This window comes from Corythoichthys intestinalis, unplaced genomic scaffold (assembly GCF_030265065.1).
Source record: "Corythoichthys intestinalis isolate RoL2023-P3 unplaced genomic scaffold, ASM3026506v1 HiC_scaffold_23, whole genome shotgun sequence".
Taxonomy (NCBI): Eukaryota; Metazoa; Chordata; class Actinopteri; order Syngnathiformes; family Syngnathidae; genus Corythoichthys; species Corythoichthys intestinalis.
The window spans coordinates 1,946,955-1,967,131 of NW_026651592.1; the positions used below are offsets into that span (position 1 = coordinate 1,946,955).

The 20,177-nt window shown below is 38.9% G+C and overlaps 1 protein-coding gene across 4 annotated transcripts in view; it reads right to left on the bottom strand.

Moving 5' to 3' along the window:
• The window catches only part of LOC130911131 (contactin-5-like), a 405,498-nt gene that overhangs the window by 215,423 nt on the left and 169,898 nt on the right, over nt 1–20,177 (bottom strand). For all 4 annotated transcript variants that reach the window (XM_057828867.1, XM_057828868.1, XM_057828870.1 and 1 more), the window contains one exon: nt 1,178–1,273. In XM_057828867.1, the coding sequence (XP_057684850.1) occupies nt 1,178–1,273 (96 nt within the window). The remainder of the gene's footprint in view (nt 1–1,177; nt 1,274–20,177) is intronic.

The window sequence follows — 20,177 nt, forward strand, 5'->3', positions numbered from 1 at the left end:
GAAAGGTGATGCAATTAAAAATGTGGGTGTGCCTACATTTTGTGCTAGTGCACATCAGTGCAACCAATGCAAAAAGTAGGTGACGAGCATTGGCACGACAGTTCTCTTTGCATTGTTGTTTAACTGTGTGAGAATAGGGCCTCATTACTACAGATCGAAGCGCTTTTCTTTTTGTAAACATTATTTTTTTTGAGAGATAGGAATATTATTTTTGCTGCGCTTTCACTAAATGATACTTATGTTTGTTGTGAAGGAGTTGCCGAAGCTTATGCCAATAAACGGCGCGGTCCAATGAACGCCGTTGTCCACTCGCCTTTCTATGCCTCTTAGCTCTCAATGTGCAAAAAACAGCGTCATTGTAATCAGTTTGAGGCAATGCATGAGCGGGTCATTCCGCACATGCGTTAAATGCTTCAAATATTTTAACGTCATCAATTGAAAAAATTAATTACCGCCCGTTAACGTGATAAATTTGACAGCACTAGTAAAATGATAACGATTTCATTTTTATTCCCCCATTCTCATTTGTGTTTTTTCATTGCAAGCAAAATAAATGAAGACATTACTACCAAAGCATTTGAAATTGCAATCATTTTCTGGGAGAAATTGAGCATTATCTGACAGAATTGCAGGGGTGCCAATACTACCGTAAGTAGAAGTACCACTGTATAGCAAAGCTAATGTTTTACATGAAACCTGTACGCGATGCTAAAACGTTGGTGACCCTGTTTTAGAAAACATCATTAATTGACCAGATAGTTTTTCCTGCCGGATGATGTTGAAAAAATGAAATAAAAAAGCATTTCCAGAAGTGGAAACGGAGGCTGAAGAGCACTCAGCGAACGCTCCCGCAGGTGTGGTGCGGCGGCGTATCGCGACCGACATATCCGAGTGAGTCACACTCACTCACAAGAGCGTACATTAGAGGACGGCTCGGGCCAGATATGCTTTTATACGGCGGACAACGTTGCCTTTCGTTTCTAATGATCCTGCAAATTGCCTCTGTAGGACGTCGTGTTCTGCCGCATGCTCGGATAGGCGGCTACGGGGCAATGGGAGATGCAGGAAGTGGAGCTGGAGAGAAACTATACTGCTTATAGTCGGTGGACAGCTGAGCACAATTTATCTAATATATTTCTGTTATAACTGACTACACCTTCAGAAACCAAAATCTCACCTGGAGAATGAGGCGGCGGCATACACATGAGCACGACACCTTGGCCTTCCCGCACCGAGACTGCACCTCTTGTTTTTGTGCTGAATGTTCCAACGTCTGGAGAAAAAAAAAAAAAAAAAACGCACAAAGAACATCGTTAATGTCCAATCTTACTGTAATCGACCAATCATGGACAACCAGGAAATGAGACTTTTTGACGGTCTGGATCGTATTAATTTATTAGCTGCCAATGACGGCGATAGACGTCCAAGCCATGAACTGTGAGGGCTGCTTTCCCAGTTCAAATGGATTGGACATCTATTGCAGGGCCGGCCCAGCCTATACGCAGACGCCCAGCTGCTTAGGGCCCCTGACCACTAAGGGGCCCCCAATTGTTTAATTTATATTCTATTTTGTTTATTACAGTTTGCTTTATTTGACTTTTGTGAGTTTTGATACTTGATTACAAGCTTCAAAAAATAAAAGTTCTTCCTTAAGTTCTTTCTTTCCTCTTTTAGAAAAAGGTTTGGCGCTATCTACTGCAAGTACTGACAATCATTTGGGGTGAGAAGTTTGAAGTATGCGGTGCAACAAAATCTGATTAATATACGTAATATGGACGTATGGGTTGGATTGCATGTATGGGTTTCACAGTACACTGTGACGAAATGGTGGGCCAAAAATATGGGCCCCTTTGCATTATTTTGCTTAGGGCCCCCAAATGGCCTGGGCCGGCCCTGATCTATTGTTGTGAATGACATTTTGATAGCCAATTAATTGCTGATTATTCTTGTGATGAGTTTACAAATCAGCTTATAGAGTGGACAAGTAATAAGTAATATAAAAAAAATAAACTTTTGTTTTTGTATAGCAGGGATTTTTTTTTTTTTTAATATTTAAAAAATAAAAACAAATTCAAGATACATATGATCAAATTGATGCTTACTGGCAACTATTCCAGTTCAAAAGGATTGGACGTCTAACACCGTGGCAGCCAATGTGTAAATATCCACTTATACGAATATATGTTTACACAAATCTAAATATTTAAAACAATATAATTTCTGTAAACCTTAAATAAGAAATTAATCCAAAGACAGATCTTTAGTGCAAAATTCAGACAAATTCAATTCCAGAACACCCATGAAAACTCACTAATTTTGGTTTACCCAGGGGTTGGCATTGGCAACCCATGCTTTGAGAGCCGCATGGAGCTCTTTAGCGCTGCCCTAGTGGCTCCCTGGAGCATTTTTAAAAATGTTTAAAACGGAAAAAGATGGTTGAGGGAAATATATTTTTTCTTTTGATATGGTTTCTGTAGGAAGACAAAAATGACACAAATATTCTTAACGCTTTCCAGTGCTGTAAAAATGTGTGGAATAAATATTAAATTTGAACATTTCTGTCAACGAAGATTTGCGTCATAGCCTGTGACATGTTTCTATCAGCAGGGCGGGATGCCAGGCAGGTGGCTATTGTAAACAAACCGGCAGCCATGTACTGAGTTGGGAGTGAGAGAAAAGTGTGATTCCATTCCTTCTGAAGAACTTAGAAGAGTCCAAAAAATAGATTTAAGTAGATTGCATCACCAAACTCCACTACTGCTGCATGTTTTGTTGCAACCCGAGAGATAATTAGGCGTGGAAAACCGTTCACAGATGGTGAGTACATGAAGGAGACATTCATCAACATTTCAGAACACCTATTTGCAGACTTCAAAAACAATACCAAGATAATAATAAATAAAAAAAAAAATCCAACCTCAAAACCTCAAAATAAAAACGACAACAAAAATCAAATGTCTTTATTGCATTTCTATAATTTCATATTAGCAATGAAACAATTCATTAATATTGTAATTAAGGTTGTTCCGATCATGTTTTTTTGCTCCCGATCCGATCCCGATCGTTTTAGTTTGCCGATCCCGATATTTCCCGATCCGATTTGTTTTTTTTTTTTTTTTTTTTTTTTTTGCTCCCGATTCAGTTCCAATCATTCCTGATAATTTTTCCCGATCATATACATTTTGGCAAAACATTAACAAAAAAATGAATAAAACTCGGACGAATATATACATTCAACATACAGTACATAAGTACTGTATTTGTTTATTATGACAATAAATCCTCAAGATGGCATTGACATTATTAACATTCTTTCTGTGAGAGGGATCCACGGATAGAAAGACTTGTAATTCTTAAAGCATAAATGTGACCTTGTATATTGTGACTAAATATTGCCATCTAGTGTATTTGTTGAGCTTTCAGTAAATGATACTTTAGCCATTTAACTTCTGCCTGAATGAATGATGGGAAGTGCAACCATGACTGTGCGTAGTGGTACCAATTGATATATCTTCTCTGCGTTGGGAAATAAAAATAGGGAGTTAAGAAAAAGATCAACTACTACATCTGTTCCCCACATTGCTTCCCACGATACTTCTAATTGTTAAGAGAGGGATTGTAGGGCTTTAGCTAATTATAAAAAAGCTTCAAAGGCCGCCAAAATTCTCTCTACTCATTTAACGTTGCCATTTAACTCTGTATATGTAAAACGGTGCCATTATAGATTGAGCGCGACAATGCGTGAGTGAGTAGTGCAGCATATGCATTAATTGCGTTAAATATTTAAAAGTTATTACCACCGTTAACACGATAACTTTGATAGCCCTAGTCTAAGCCAAAACTTACGACTCTGGATGAGTGTAAGACATTTTGTCTGTAACATTAAGTACAATTAGAAAACAAATTAATTTAAAAAATATATATATACTGTATATATTAAAAAAAGGCATGTCCGATATTTTTTTGCCGATACTTTGAAAATGATGTGATCAGAACCAATCAATTGGCATCCCGATCGATCGGGACATCTCTAATAATTGTAATGCTTAAGTTAAACTTGAGGTGGCATCATACAATAAAGTAGTCAAGTGGTGGACGCACTGCAGGGAAAATAAACATCAAATCAGGAAGGCTCATTACAGAGCTGGCCAAAAGTATTGGCACCCCTGCAATTCTGTCGGATAATTCTCAATTTCTCCTAGAAAATGATTACAATTACAAATGCTTTGGGAGTAATATCTTCATTTATTTTGCTTGCAAAGAAAAAACACAAAAGAGAATGAAAAAAATAATAATAATTTGTTGTCATTTTACACAAAACTCCAAAAATGGGCCGGACAAATGTATTGGCACCCTCAGCCTTATACCTGGTAGCACAATCTTTAGACAAAATAACGGCGAACAACCGCTTCCAGTATCCATTAATGAGTTTCTTAAAATGCTCTAGTGGAATTTTAGACCATTTTCTATGGCCAACTGCTCCACGTATCTGAGATTTGAAGGGTGCCTTCTCCAAACTGCAATTTTCAGATCTCTACGCTGGTGTTCTATGGGATTCAGGTCTGGACTAATTGCTGGCCACTTTAGAAGTCTCCAGTGCTTTCTCTCAAACCATATATTTATTATATGAATTGACGATGCTGGACGTCCATATAATTTGCTGAATCAATTTGGTCCTCGATGCCAAACAGGTTCGCATCAACGTAAATAATTGATAATTAGGTTGTTTTACAGCAATGACATAAACGGTTAGCATGCGTTCGCTAACATTAGCACATCGTTCAAACACCCACACAACTGGCTCTAACTGTCCGATCGCGGGTGGAAAACACACAACAATAACAGAAAAGATGATACACACAGGCGTTGCCTCTGTAGAGATATTTTAAAAGCATAAACAATGAACGTAGGCTCGCAGGGTGTTTCTCTCTCGCTAACTCACCCACTCACTCAGAGCTACGTAGCTGTCCGTCTTCTTCTGGCGTGTGAGCGCTCTTCATGTAAACAAGTGTGAGTGTGCCCCCACGTGGGTGTGAAAGCACCACAAACTAAAAGCATGCATTTCAAAATAAAAAAAAAAAGTCAACAATACAATTGAACACACATTGCCAAAGGCAGAACGCGAACGTGGCCATAGCTGTTAAGAGTTATTCAGATAACTATAGCATAAAGAACATGCTAACAAGTTTACCAAACCATCAGTGTCACTCCAAAACACCAAAATAACATGTGAAATGATATCATAATGTGTTAATAATTTCACACGTAAGTCGCTCCTGAGTATAAGTCGCACCCCCAGCCAAAATAATAATTAAAAAAAAAAAAAAAAGCGACTTATAGTCAGGGGAGAAAGTGGGCCAGAACGGTCAGGAACGCAGTTCCGGTATAAGATTCAGGGCAGGAACGCACTTCCGGTATAAGATTCAGGGCCGGAATGCTGTTCCGGTACACGGTCCTTTGATTCCAAAAATATGACGGCAACTGTCAAAATGTTATGTAAAAAAAATAATAATAAAAATGCTGAGCTGCCACACATGCATTTCATCTACAAGAAGAAAACAATTTACCAGCATCAGATTTACATACACAAGTGCTAACAACAAGCATAATAAAGTGCTTGTGTAGCGTAATCCGTTTCCACCGATATTTATTATTTATTTTATTCCACGGACGGCATGGAGATTTCTCTAGCTGCTGCAGTTATCAGAGTCTGACGATGATGAGTCACGTCAATATGCGAATGCACGCAGCAAAGCAAAACGCCTGGACACATCATTTATCCGTTCAATTGGATGACATACTGACATGTGATCAGCAGAGATAGTAAGCTAGCTAGCGCATGTTTTCTGGAAAATCAACAACAACAAAAAAAAGTTTTATGAATTGATGCCACAAAAAAGTGCAATGCAACAGAAAATGGATCAAATGTTTAAGAGCAAGGAAAGAGTTCAGGAGGCTTATTTATCATATTTAGTTTTATTTTCTCTGATGGGGAGGTTCAGAACATCTTAGCTATTAATGTGCACTTTGGACTTATATTTGTTCATTTATATTAGGCTACTTATTCATTTCCTTATGATTTAAAAAAGTCAGTGTTTGCGCGATCTTCAAAATATATTCCATTTTACTCTGCATAATATAAGTCATTTGTATTTTTCTGAATGTATGTTACTTACACCTTTATTGTTAGAAAAAAGAAAGCAAAAGTAAATGTTTACATTAACTTCAATTTTAATATACATTCTATGTTCTTAAGTAGTTAAAATTTAGATTTGGCATTTGGTATGTGAAGAAATGAGGGAAAATAAAAATTAGGAGATGGAGGTTGGGGTTATTGCTGTTTTTGTTAACTTTTATTTTGCAAATCATTGAAAAAATGCAATTTTGAATGAAAATCAATTTTTGTATGCTTTATAGAAATAACTGTGCCAAAACAGTTTTCTTTGCATTTCAGTAGTTTTAGCAGCCCCCCCCCCCCCCCAAAAAAGAAAATAAATAAACAAAATTTCTGGCTCCGTGGCGACCTTCACGTCGGGGAGTTCCTGCAAGAAATTCGAGCCACTTTCACCCCTGCTTATAGTACGAAAAATACGGTAATGACTTATATAGTTTTTGTTCAGCGGTGCACGATGTTAGCCTACACTTTTCAATGCAGGCATCAAAGTTTAACAAGGATTCACCTTGAAAAAAATATTGACTATATAATTTAAAATCAGCAGCCAGTCTTGATTATTTCTTGAAAATGTTGCTGAGACCACACACACAACCGAAACATAATTATTGATGACATCACTGTGGTTTAAATAAGCTCGTCCTTGCGGTCACGCGACACTTCAAGGTGTCTCACAATCACCTGAATGAAGGCCTTCACCTCACTGACTGCTGATGAAAACCTCTTTTCCTCCCATCGATTTACCCGCGTCAGACTAATCTGCGTGTTTGGCTTCATGGCGCTCATCTGGCCACTCGCAGTCCCCGTCCTGGAGATGCTCGTTCCCCCGTAATCACGCCTCATTTGCTCCGCGCGACGAGTATCGATCGGAAGCGCTAACGACCCGCCGCCGACGGCCGGCGCGGTCACGGCCGATTGACGAGCGGCTGTCAGCTCTCCCAGTCTTTGGAATCCACGCATAAATCTCGATTTATTGTTCATTGCGGCTTTAATGGACTAACTCGGTGGAGATAACACCCGAATGGGGTCGTCTACCATTCCGAAAAGGTTCTTACGTGAGTTAGTAAATAAAAATAAGCCTTCATGGCGTGATCAACTGTATATTATATTGTACAAGCACAGTCATTACACGGCTACAACACAACTGCCGCACTTGCTAGAGCAGATGGAATGCACACTGCTATAAATAGGCCACCTGCTGTGGAGACGGTCTGGTCCTAATTCAATGAATATTGAATGGACCGGAATGGGACCAGGTCTCCCACTGCTCGAGCACGATAACAGGTTCCTCTAAAGCACAACCATTGTAAGCTGCGAATATCCAATCAGTCCACTGGGATTTCCTGGAAGACATCTGCGGGTGATGCATTTTTCTTGTTAGGGCCACGACAAAGATGGTTTGTGTTAGTTTGCACAAAGACGCATTGTTAGTGGTATTAATGATTGTTGTAACATTAACATATTAGTGTGTGGACAGGAATGTATAAGGCGGAAAACATAGACAAAAACAACTGTTGTGTTTGATAGAACAATATGTCTATATGCTGCCATAACAGATTCATGGCGCATAAAGCCCCCGAACTATTTTTAATGTGTCTGTTTTACCCTGAAAACCCCCGTTTACAGATGTCGCGCAACCGCTTTTGTTTCCACCCAGCCATTAAACAAAGGTAATTAATTATATTTACTATTCAAAATGTCTGTCGTTTTTAGCTTAGAATCGTTCATTGATGTCTCATATTTTGTTAAAAAAAAAAAAAGAGTTTAAAAAATTATTCACTCACATATTTTAAACTTTTAAACAAATTACGTCACAATGACAAAAATGGTGTCTGTAAAAGAGTCATGGATATCTAGCTCATAACTATCACTTAATTGTATTTTTTATGTTACTGTCGCTTTTTCTCCGATATGTTAGATGTTAAATAATTAATTCAAACAAAAAAAAGTTGAAAAAAAAATGTTTAAAAGCGTAAATAAATGAAAAAGAAAATCTCGACCACTCCTTGATGTCTGCGATTTCTGCATCGTGACCCTTGTTATATTACCATGTTTCACCCATAAAATCCCCCAAAAAATCCAGCTGTGACCATTCACAGCTGTGTCTTGACACTCAGTGATACATGCTACATGGATTTTTTGGATAGAAACAAAGTACGTTCACGATAATATCTCGTTAAAGTCATGGCGTCTGTAATTCTGTTCTCGCGTGCGCTCACCTCAGGATAGGGTTTTGTTGTTTTAAAAAAATATATATATTTTTTTAAAATGCCCTCCTGCTCAAATTTTTTCTTCCCCCAGAAAATTGAGATTTTAAGCTTTCCAATGATGTATCACACATGCATATCGGACAATTTTGAAAGGTGGCTAAATTGGGGGTCTCAGAGCGGAACTTGAAGTCACCTGAGTGTTTTCCGCCTAAAGGAAACGTGATGTTTTTCCAAAGCTTGGTTTTCTGAAGGTGAATTAAGTAGTAAAATAACCTGTAGTTCTCGAAAACAAAATGCAGTCTTAACAAAAAATAACTTGTAGTTGTAGAGCTATATTTGGTGCAAAAAACAATTACAACGTTGTAGTTATCACTAAACTAACTTACCGTAATTTCCCAAATATAAGGCGCACCCGTGAATAACGAGCACCCAAAATTTACTTGTAAAATCTAGGGAAAATGATTGTACCCGTTTATAACGTGCATCTAAATTTTAGCACCAATAAATAGAAGAATACAAAAAACAGAGCTCTTGTACAGATACAGAAATGTCATTTTACTGACTGGTGAAACACAGCACAAGCATAGCACATTGGAAGTTCAAAACAGGGCTTTTTTTAGAGCAAGAGGGGAAGAGAGATAGTTCGTTGCTCATCATCTTTCAGATGTCCAGCTGTAGTTTGAAGTCATGTCAATTGAAAAATGTCCTTAGTGTGTTGCTAGACCCGTGTGCATCCACAAGAGGTGAGTACACGAACACTCTTGTACTGTTTAGCCTTTGTTGTTGTTGTTTTTGAGGTGTTAATAGTTAGCGCCGAGCGCTACGCAATTAGCTAATTCGCAAACGTGTATTTTATATGCAGAACGTGTAAAACCATGATTAAGTACAGAGGTCACTCTACAAACATGCGAAATAGTACAGAAATCTGTGAAAACAAAGTATATTGGTTAAAAGAAGGCTAATTTCTAAAGACACTTTGTTTCCAGAAAATGTGGAAATTATTCCACCTGTGTAAATTTTATTGTATTGTTGAGTGAAAAAGTACTCCCTTTAAAATGGTTAATGTTTTCGCACTTTATTGTAAAAATAAATTAAAAAAAACAGCTTAAGGGCAGGTTTTTGTTGTCTGGACATGTTTCCATAGTTCCTGTAGAATCATCAGGATATTTTAAATAAATAATAGACAAAAATGTGTTTGTCTGCTATATTAATTTGTAATGTACAATGCATCAATAATCGTGATCATCGTTCAAGAATCGAATCGTAATCGAATCGAATCATGGGGTGCCTCAGATGGTGTTCAAAAAGTCTTTTTTCAAACTTGAGTCTTGAAGAAGAGGGGGTCGGCTTATAATCAGGGCTGTCTTATTTTCAGGCCAATACAGTACGTTGAAAAAGTTAATTTTGTTAATAAAGTCTTCTAACACCTGCTCGCTACCAGATCACGCTGAATAAGGCGCTACTGGAACGGAAAGTAAACTGCTGACAGACGAGGCGTTAACATGACACAAAAAAAAATTAGCACTGTTGGAAATCCATGTGCAATTTATTTTTGTGTTGTGAAAAGGTGGTGTTAAACTGAGGCTTGATGGCTCTTTTAGTTTTCAAATGTGTTTGTGTGTCAATGCGGTCTAGCTGCTGGGATTTGCATTATAATAGACAGCTGCTTTTATTTCCAATACAAAACCCTATCTGGAGGTGAGAGCATGCAAAGAGCAGACATACAGACGCCATGACTTTAACGAGATATTATCACATACTTATCTTGTTTCGAAAACTCCATGTAGCATGTATCACTGAGTGTCATGACACAGCGGTGACTGGCCACAGCCGGACATTATGGAGATTTTATGGGTGAAACATGGAAATATAACAAGGGTCGCGATTCAGAAATCGCAGACATCAAGGAGTGGTCAAGATGTTCTTTTGCATATACAGTGGGGAGAACAAGTATTTGATGCACTGCCGATTTTGCTGGTTTTCCCACTTGCAAAGCATGTAGAGTTCTGTAATCTGTATCACAAGTTCTCTTCAACTGTGAGGGACGGAATCTAATGCAAAAAAAAAAAAACGAAAATCACGTTGTATGATTTTTAAATAATACATTTGCATTTAATTGCATGAATTAAGTATTTGATACATCACAAAAATCGAACTTAATATTTGGTACAGAAACCTTTGTTTGCTATAACAGATACCAAACGTTTCCTGTAGTCCTTAACAAGGTTTGCACACACTGCAGCAGGGATTTAGCCCACTCCTCCATGCAGATCTTCTCCAGAGTCTTCAGGTTTCGGGGCTGCTGCTGGGCAACACGGACTTTCAGCTCCCTCAAAAGATTTTCTATCGGGTTCAGATCTGGTGACTGGCTAGGCCACTCCAGGACCTTAAGATGCTTCTTACGGAGCCACTCTTTAGTTGCCTTGGCTGTGTGCTTTGGGTCGTTGTCATGCTGGAAGACCCAGCCACGACCCATCTTCAGGGCTCTCACTGAAGGAAGCACGTTGCCAGCCAAGATCTGGCGATACATAGCCCCATCCATCCTCCCCTTAATACGGTGCAGTCGTCCTGTACCTTTGGCAGAGAAGCAGCCCCAAAAAATGATGTTTCCTCCTCCATGTTTCACGGTTGGGATGGTGTTCTTGGGGTTGTACTCATCCTTTTTCCTCCAAACACGACAAGTCGAGTTTAGACCAAAAAGTTCAATTTTGGTCTCATCCGACCACATGACCTTCTCCCATTGCTCCTCTGGATCATCCAGATGGTCAGTGACAAACTTCAGACGTGTCTGGACATGCACTGGCTTCAGCAGCGGGACCTTGCGTGCGCTGTAGGATTTTAATCCATGACGGCGTAATGTGTTTCCGATGGTTTTCTTCGAGACTGTGGTTCCAGCTCTCTTCAGGTAATTGACCTGGTCCTGCCGTGTAGTTCTGAGCTGATCCCTCACCTTCCTCATGATCAGTGATGCCACACGAAGCGAGATCTTGCATGGAGCCCCAGAACGAGGCAGATTGACCGTCAACTTGAACTTCTTCCATTTTCTAATAATCGCTCCAACAGTTGTTACCTCTCACCAAGCTGCTTGCTTATTTTCCCCTAGCCCATCCCAGCCTTGTGCAGGTCTATTATTTTATCCCTGATGTCCTTACACAGCTCTTTGGTCTTGGTCATTGTGGAGAGGTTGGAGTTTGTTTGTTTGAGCATGTGATCAGGTGTATTTTATACAGGTAACAAGTTCAAACAGGTGCAGTTACTTCGGTAATGAGTGGAGAACAGGAGGGGTTCTTAAAAAAGAACTAAGAGCCGAAATATTTACTAGTTGGTAATGTATCAAATACTTATTTCATGCAGTTAAATACAAATTTATTATTTAAAAATTATACAATGTGATTTTCTGGATTTATGGATTAGATTCCGTCCCTCACAGTTGAAGAGAATTTATGATACAAATTACAGACCTCTACATTGCTTGCAAGTGGGACAACCAGCAAAATCAGCAGTGTATCAAATACTTGTTCTCCCCACTGTATTTACCCTTATAACTTTTTTTTGGTTTGGATCGATTATTTATCATCTAACATATCAGAGAAAATGCGCCAGTAACAAAAAAAAAAAAAAAAAAAAATACAATCAGGCAATAGTTATGAGGTAGATAGCCATAACTTTTTTACAGACACCATTTTTTTCATTGTGACGTCATTTGTTTAAAAGCTTAAAATAAGCGAGTGAATAATTTTTTTTAAAGGAAATATTACACATCAATAAATGATTCTGAGCTAAAAATGACATTTTGAATAATGAATATAATTAATTACCTTCGTTTTATGACTGGGTTGAAACAAAAGCGGTTGTGTGACGTCTGTAAACAGGGGTTTACAGGGTAAAACAGACAAATTAAAAATAGTTTGGGAGCTTAATGCGCCATGAATCTCCTATGGCAGAATATAGACATATTGTTCTATCAAACACAACAACTGTTTTGGCTCAAAATACAGCAGTTTCTTTCAAAGAGGAGTGCAAGAGCAGAAACTGCTTTTTCAGCCTTGTCTGTGTTTTCTGACATATATGTTGAAAAGTTAATTTTGTTAATAATGTCACCTAACACCTTGCTCACTACCAGATCACGCTAAATAAGGCGCTACTGGAACCAAAAGTATCCTGCTGACAGATGGGGCGTTAACATGTCACAAAAACGATATAGCACTGTTGGATATTCATATGCAATTTATTTTTGTGTTGTGAAAAGGTGGTGTTAAACCGAGACTTGATGGCCCTTTCAAATGTGTTCGTGTGTCATTGCGCAGTCTAGCTGCTGGTATTGGCATCATAATAGACAGGTGCTTTTATTTCCAATACAAAACCTCCAACAGACCCTGTTGGTGAAATAGAACGCTGTATTTTTAGTAGCCAAATATTGGTACGTAAACTATCCAGCATGCGTGTGTACTGACATTGCTCACACCTTGAATGGAAAAAAAATGCGCGAGCATGACAAATGTGGACTGAAACAGCTCTTTTTCAGATGGGAAAACCTAAAAATGATCCTCATTGTAGTTGTCGAAGAAACGTATCAATAACAAGAGTAGCTTGTAGTTTACTTGTATTAAATTTGGCGCAAAGGTCACTTAAGCTGCTTAATGTAGCTTTAAGAAAACTTATAGTTGTAAAGGTAGATTTGGTGTAAAAGTAATTCATAGTTGTAAAAAAGATAGTTGTAAAGGTAGATTTGGTGTAAAAGTAATTCATAGTTGTAAAAAAGACGTTTCGTTAGCAACAGCTTGCAGTTGTATGGGGGAAAAAAACTCAGGTTTAGTAAAACGCATTTGCTGTTTCTGCAAAATTGGATTTCATTGGTAAAAAATACAACTTGTCCATGTAAAATTATAACGTAGTCTTAGCCATCAATTGTCCAAACATAAGTTACTTGCACCAAATACTGCTAGACGTCATGCACAACTGATTCTAAGTTGGCGCCTTAGATTCAGATTCAGAGTTTATTTGTCATTGTCAAGATAACAACGAAATTCAGATTGGAGTTCCTACAATACTATGGGTTACTTTCCATTAAAGTGCTTGGTGCAGAGCAATATAAAGGTAAAGTGTCCCCAGTGCCCCCACAATCCCACCATAAATAATAATAAATATTGATAGATTTACATAACCATTTATGCCCATATATTTAGAGTGGGCGCTTCAGTGACCCAGCGGGGCATTTTAATTTTTTTCCGTCTAAGTTATCTTGTATGGAACTACTATACAGTGAGGCAAATACAGTGGTACCTCTACATACGAAGTTAATCCGTTCCAGGACCTTGTTTGTAAGTCGAAATGGTCGTATGTCGAGCAGGATTTTCCCATAGGAATACATTATAATTCCATTAATTCGTTCCACAGCCCAAAAACCTGCACTAAATCCTTAAAAAATACTGCTGGTGCTATTACAAATGGCAATTACACGTAGCAAAACAAATAAATTATAAATCAAAATTGGAATAATGTAATAAAAAGAATAATAATAATTCCTGTAATAGTGTAACGAATCGGGTTCTAATAAGGCGGACGTTTTTTTGTGTACCTGAACGCACCGCGGGGCTCACGTGCCAGAAACAGACCGGTGAGCTTGAGTTTCACTTTCACTTTGAATGTTCTCTTGAGAACACCATCATTTGAGGCAGACAGCAGGCGTTTTGTGTTGAATAAGTTGTAAAAGAAATGATGAAAACGTGGCGAAGCTGGCGATTTCTTTGGAGACAATAAGAATTGTCAGCTTAATTTATAAAGACTGGCGAACGATGGTCGGAGGAGGACCGTGGAGATGTATTGTTGAGCCATTTCACGGATGCCCACCCCACGCTCATATTTTTCTGTCATTTGCATCTTCATTTCGAAGGTAAGCATCAACTTTTTCCTTGTTTCACCACCTGTACCAACCTTTTCTGAAACCTGTGTTGATTTGTCACACAAGAAAATCCGCCGTGCATTCGTCTGCGGTGCTGCCATTGTCGTCGTATTTCGAGCATGTCGTCGCATGTAGAAACAAATGGCGAGTCAAATTTTACGTCGGATGTCGAAAAGTTCGTGTGTCGAAGCGATCGTATGTAGAGGTACCACTGTAAGTATTTAGTCAACCACCAATTGTGCAAGTTCTCCTACTTGAAAAGATTAGAGAGGCCTGTAATTGTCAACATGGGTAAACCTCAACCATGAGAGACAGAGTAAAAAAAAAAAAAAAAATCAGAAAATCACATTGTTTGACTTTTAAATAATTTATTTCCAAATTAGAGTGAAAAATTAGTATTTGGTCACCTACAAACAAGCAAGATTTCTGGCTGTTAAAGAGGTCTAACTTCTTCTAACAAGGCTCTACTCGATACCTGCATTAATGTCACCTGTTTTAACTTATTATCGTTATAAAAGACACCTTTCCAAAACCTCAGTCAGTCACATTCAAAACTCAACAATGGCCAAGACCAAAGAGCTGTCGAAGGACACCAGAGACAAAATTGTAGACCTGCACCAGGCTGGGAAGACTGAGTCTGCAATAGATAAAACGTTTGGTGAAAAGAAATCAACTGTGGAAACAATTATTAGAAAATGGAAGACATACAAGACCACTGAAAATCTCCCTCGATCTGGGGCTCCATGCAAGATCTCACCCCGTGGCGTCAAAATGATAACAAGAACGGTGAGCAAAAATCCCAGATCCACACGGGGGGACCTAGTGAATGACATACAGAGAGCTGGGACCACAATAACAAAGGCTACTATCAGTAAGACAATTCGCCGCCAGGGACTCAAATCCTGCACTGCCAGACGTGTCTCCCCTGCTGAAGAAAGTACACGTCTAGGCCCGTCTACGGTTCGCTAGAGAGCATTTGGATGATCCAGAAGAGGACTGGGAGAATGTGTTATGGTCAGAGAGAAACCAAAATAGAACTTTATAGTAGAAACACAGGTTCTCGTGTTTGGAGGAGAAAGAATACTGAATTGCATCCGAAGAACACCATACCCACTGTGAAGCATGGGGGTGGAAACATCATGCTTTGGGGCTGTTTTTCTCCAAAGGGACCAGGACGACTGATCTGTGTAAAGGAAAGAATGAATGGGGCCACGTATTGAGAGATTTTGAGCGAAAATATCCTTTTAAACAGCAAGGGCATTGAAGACAAGACGTGGCTGGGTCTTTCAGCATGACAATGATTCCAAACACACAGCCAGGGCAACAAAGGAGTGGCTTCGTAAGAAGCATTTCAAGGTGCTGGAGTGGCCAAGCCAGTCTCCAGATCTCAACCCCATCGAAAATCTGTGGAGGGAGTTGAATGTCCGTGTTGCCCAACAACAGCCCCAAAACATCACTGCTCTAGAGAAGATCTGCATGATACCAGCAACAGAATCCCACTTCTATTCAGTCCGTGTACCTTTTGGCCATTCGTTTTTCCTTCTAATTTTGGAAAACTAAAAACGGAAAACGAGCCCAATTCCCTTTTTTGTTTCTATGTGCGTTAACAGAAAATGAGAACACAAGCTTGATTGAACAAAATACGTCCAATAATTATGTTTTTAACCACGTTTACTTCTACAATGTGCCATGACCTGGAAGACAATGTTCATCTTCTTCTTATAAATTGATATTAGGCAGCTGAAGCCGGGTCTTGTTCATCTTGTTGAAGAAGAACATCGTCTACTGGGTCAAGGCTCATTGGAAAAGAGAACTTGGTGGAAAACAAATATTGGGCATATTTTGTTTTTCAACTTTAGTTCAATAAACTGACATTGGAAAAATGGAATAAGGTTCATTTTCTGTTATTGAATCCCCAGTAATTAAGAACCGGAAGACTATTCTTTTTTTTTTTTTTTTTTTTTTTTTTTTTTTTGCTAACACACAAACCAAAAGCAGAATTGGGCACATTTTCGGTTTTTTTGTCTTCTAAACTTAGAAGGAAAAACAAATGGCCAGAAGGTACACAGATCCTACCCACCTGCCGTTCATCCTTGTGGTCTCTAGTGATTGAACTTTGTATCAAAGTGCATCCGAATCATTTGTGCTTACAAGTGAACATTAACCATGTACCCCAGTTTACTTAAACCAAGAATTTTGATTTGTTCGTGTTGTGCTATTGTATCCTTTAACGCAGTCATCCCCAACCAAGGGGCCGGGGAATGGTACCAATCTGTGGTGTATTTTCTACCGGGCCCAGAGAAATAATAAATAATTTGTTAACGACCACAATCAGGCCTCTGCCCCTTGACTAATCCGAGTAGAGATTTGTGTACGTCGCCCTCTAGTGGTTGACCGCCATTAATGGGGTGTTTGCACACCTATAGCCAGTGTTGTTAATAACGGCATTGGAGTATAACAATGTTACAAACGCTGTTATTTATTTATTTTTTTCAATAGGGAGCGATCTGATTAGTTACCGTACTTTTTCCTTCAAACGCTGTTAGTTACTGAGGATGTGAAGGGGCGCATTACTGCAATTTGGTTGAATGAAGCGCAAGTGATTTTGTCACACATCTGGCTGCCTTCCCTGGAGAGTGCAGAGCAGGTGGGGGAGTAGGGAAGGGGGGTTGTGACGCCGTTGCAAACGCAATGATGATTGGCTAGGTGGCTCAGAGCATTAGCATAGCATTTGCATGCTCTTTCGCAATAGCATTTAGCATGGCAGGCGTCTTTGTAAACGCTCGGGCAATTTTTTTTTTTTTTTTTTTTTTTTTTTTTTTTTTAAATACAGTTCATGGCAACTGATTGAAAGTAATCATTATGTCTAAGTATCCTTGATCAAGATACTGAACCTCACAATGCTCCTGGTCCTGCGTCACCAATAGGTAGATGAGGATATAGTGTGAAGCGCCTTGAGAGCCTTAAAAGGGTGGAAAGTAGGGTTGGGAATCTCTGGCATGAAGCCGATTCGATATGTATCTAGATACACAGGTTACGATTGGATTACAAAACTATACATTTTTAAGGCCGAGCGATTCGATACAGTTTAAGAATGATACGGTTCGATAGAGTGAAAACGATACAATAGTAAATATTTGTTGTGTGTGTTTGTACAGTATTCTAAACACATAAAAAGAACACATTTCTAATATAGCAAAATTAAACAACAAAATTTCATACCAATGTTATGTTTTATTTTTTTATGAAAAAAAAATAAGGCTTAATATATGACCGTCATTTTGTTGGATGGGATTGATAATAAAATAAAACTCCAGTGACAGACAACAATAAAGTGCAGTAATTCAATTACTGTATTTCCTGGTGTTTTTAACACAAGAGGTAAATAATTTACGTGCAAACTTTCAACGTAAACATCTTACAAACAAAAAATATTAATTATATGCAGTTGCTCTAGAAAAAAAAAGAATTAAACCTGTTAGCGTTATCATAAATAAATAAAAAATTATGCTTTACCACTGGTATAACTGGGGGGAATAAAAACATAGCATTTTAGACGGACAGGTCAATAATGATTACTTTAACCTTTATACACTATCACTTATGCCTGTGCTTCCACATTTTTATTCCTAATCACTGTCCATATCTTTTTTGAAGGGCATATATTTCTTGAGGAAGATCAACTAATCCACATGTTCATGTTTAAGTAGACTGCATTTCGTGGAAAAAAAAATCTCCAGAGGGTCGTGCTGCCCTTTCCAGCATTGTAGTGGGTTATTTTTCAAGGTTAAAAACTCACGATCTCTGTACCGCTTCACACTAGCTCTGACCCATGCGAACAGATCTGGCTGTCTTCCTCACTTCAAAGTCCGACTTTTGTTTTCCTGGGTGCGTTGAAAATCAATCGCTCCAAGTCGCTGGCGTCGTTGCTCAAACTGTCCATTGTTTTAGCATGTTGCTTCGTTGCCACGACGAGTTTCATTTTGGGCTGTGAAGAAAACGCTACGGAGCGTAGGTTACAGTGGTTTTGTTAGCTCTCGCGTTGTTATGACACGCCCGTGACGATCGGGTAATGACGGCGACTAGTAGCAGTTTTGCCGAAATGCATGGGAAGTTGAGGCAACCACGACTGTGAGTTGTGCTTGTCCATATTATGTCATGCGTGCGGTCTCAATCTAAGTGCACTGTGTGGTGAATGACACAAGTGCAGCATGTGAAGAAAAAGCTAAATTGTTATCCCATTAAGCAATGCATTGAACTAAAAGCTGATTCTTGTGCTCGCAATAGCCAAATTCTATCTCTACTATCGATTCATTAACTATTTAGTGGCTAATTACTGTCGAATGGTAACTTTACTATCGATACAGCTGTATCTCTCACCTGTAAAACCGGATATCCGGTCGTCTCGGTTTATCGTTCTCAAGCTTAGTGGAAAGATGCACTACAAGTGTAATGCCATTTACCATTACCCTTTATCCAATCAGAGGACAGGGTAAATACTAGTGCAGGAGACAGCAGGCAGGAGAGAGACGCGCAGCTGCATCCGAGCCAAAATAACCAAGTTTTTAATGGATTTTTTTTTCATATCGGCCGATATACTGTCCGTCAAATTTCTAAATATCGGCGCCAATAATTGGCCTAGCCAATAATCTGTCTATCTCTAATAATTACTTTTTAAAGTATGATTAATAACACTGCTTATAGCAGCACAGCGTCAGTCAATGTAAACAGTAACGTTAGCTGCTGTTGACTGCGTGCGGTGACATATTACGACAGCTTTTTTAAAGGAAAAAGGCCACCTGCTGAGCCAGAAGAGGAGCCTAAATCCAAGTCCATTCTGCATAAGAGTATGTGGCTAAAAGCTTGCAAATGAGGCAACAAAAGTTAATGCACTGAAAGCATTATATCTCTTGGCTAACCTTATTGCTAAAGCCAAGAAACCTTTCACGATTGGAGAAGAACTCATTATGCCTCCAACAAAGGATATTCGAGGTTATAGGAGACGCCGCTGTTAAAAAAGGTTGATTCACCGTATGATGAGTTACATTTTCCCTGCACTTAATGATCGTTTTTAGCCCCGTCGTGTTACTTTATATTTAATGCAATTTTCTGCCACACATTGCCGGTCCGTGAAAAAAAAGGCACACATCACACTGGTCCGTGGTGCGTTAAAAGGTCAGGGACCACTGCTCTTGAATACATATTTTTTCTACTAAGAAAGGACTCAGAAACATGGTTATTTCAGACAGAATAAATAGAAATGTAATGAAGTGTACTTGAGTCATACCGCTGTGTGACACGATGTACTATGAATGTGAATCAGGCTGAGAATTCCCTCTCATCCCATATTACGCAGAACGAGTTTGCAGAAAACGATGGGGCTATCTGCAAAGTGATAGGCCAATCAATATTCATGACTTTTTTCTTAAATAATGCAGCAACGACGGCATGGTCATTAAGGCGTCGTCCGGTATTACAAGTCAACATATGTCCGCATGAATGTTTCAAACACCGTGATGCAACCCGAAGCAAACGGCAGCAGGTGCTTGATACTAATTAGCTACGGCGGACTTCAATCAGAACGCATTAATGTGAGCATCAATCCTGACAAATAGAACATTCCTGAGCGGATCGCGGCTCCTATGGCGCCGAGCCAATCACATCTTGAAATTTTATATTTAAAATAATCCCAAGAAAGCCCAGTCATCAGCAATTACAGTGGGGCAAATAAGTATTTAGTCAACCACTAACTGTGCAAGTTCTCCCACTTGATAATAATAGAGAGGCCTGTAATTGTCAACATGGGTAAACCTCAACCATGAGAGACAAAATGTGGAAAAAAAACAGAAAATCATATTGTTTGATTTTTAAAGAATTTATCTGCAAATCATGG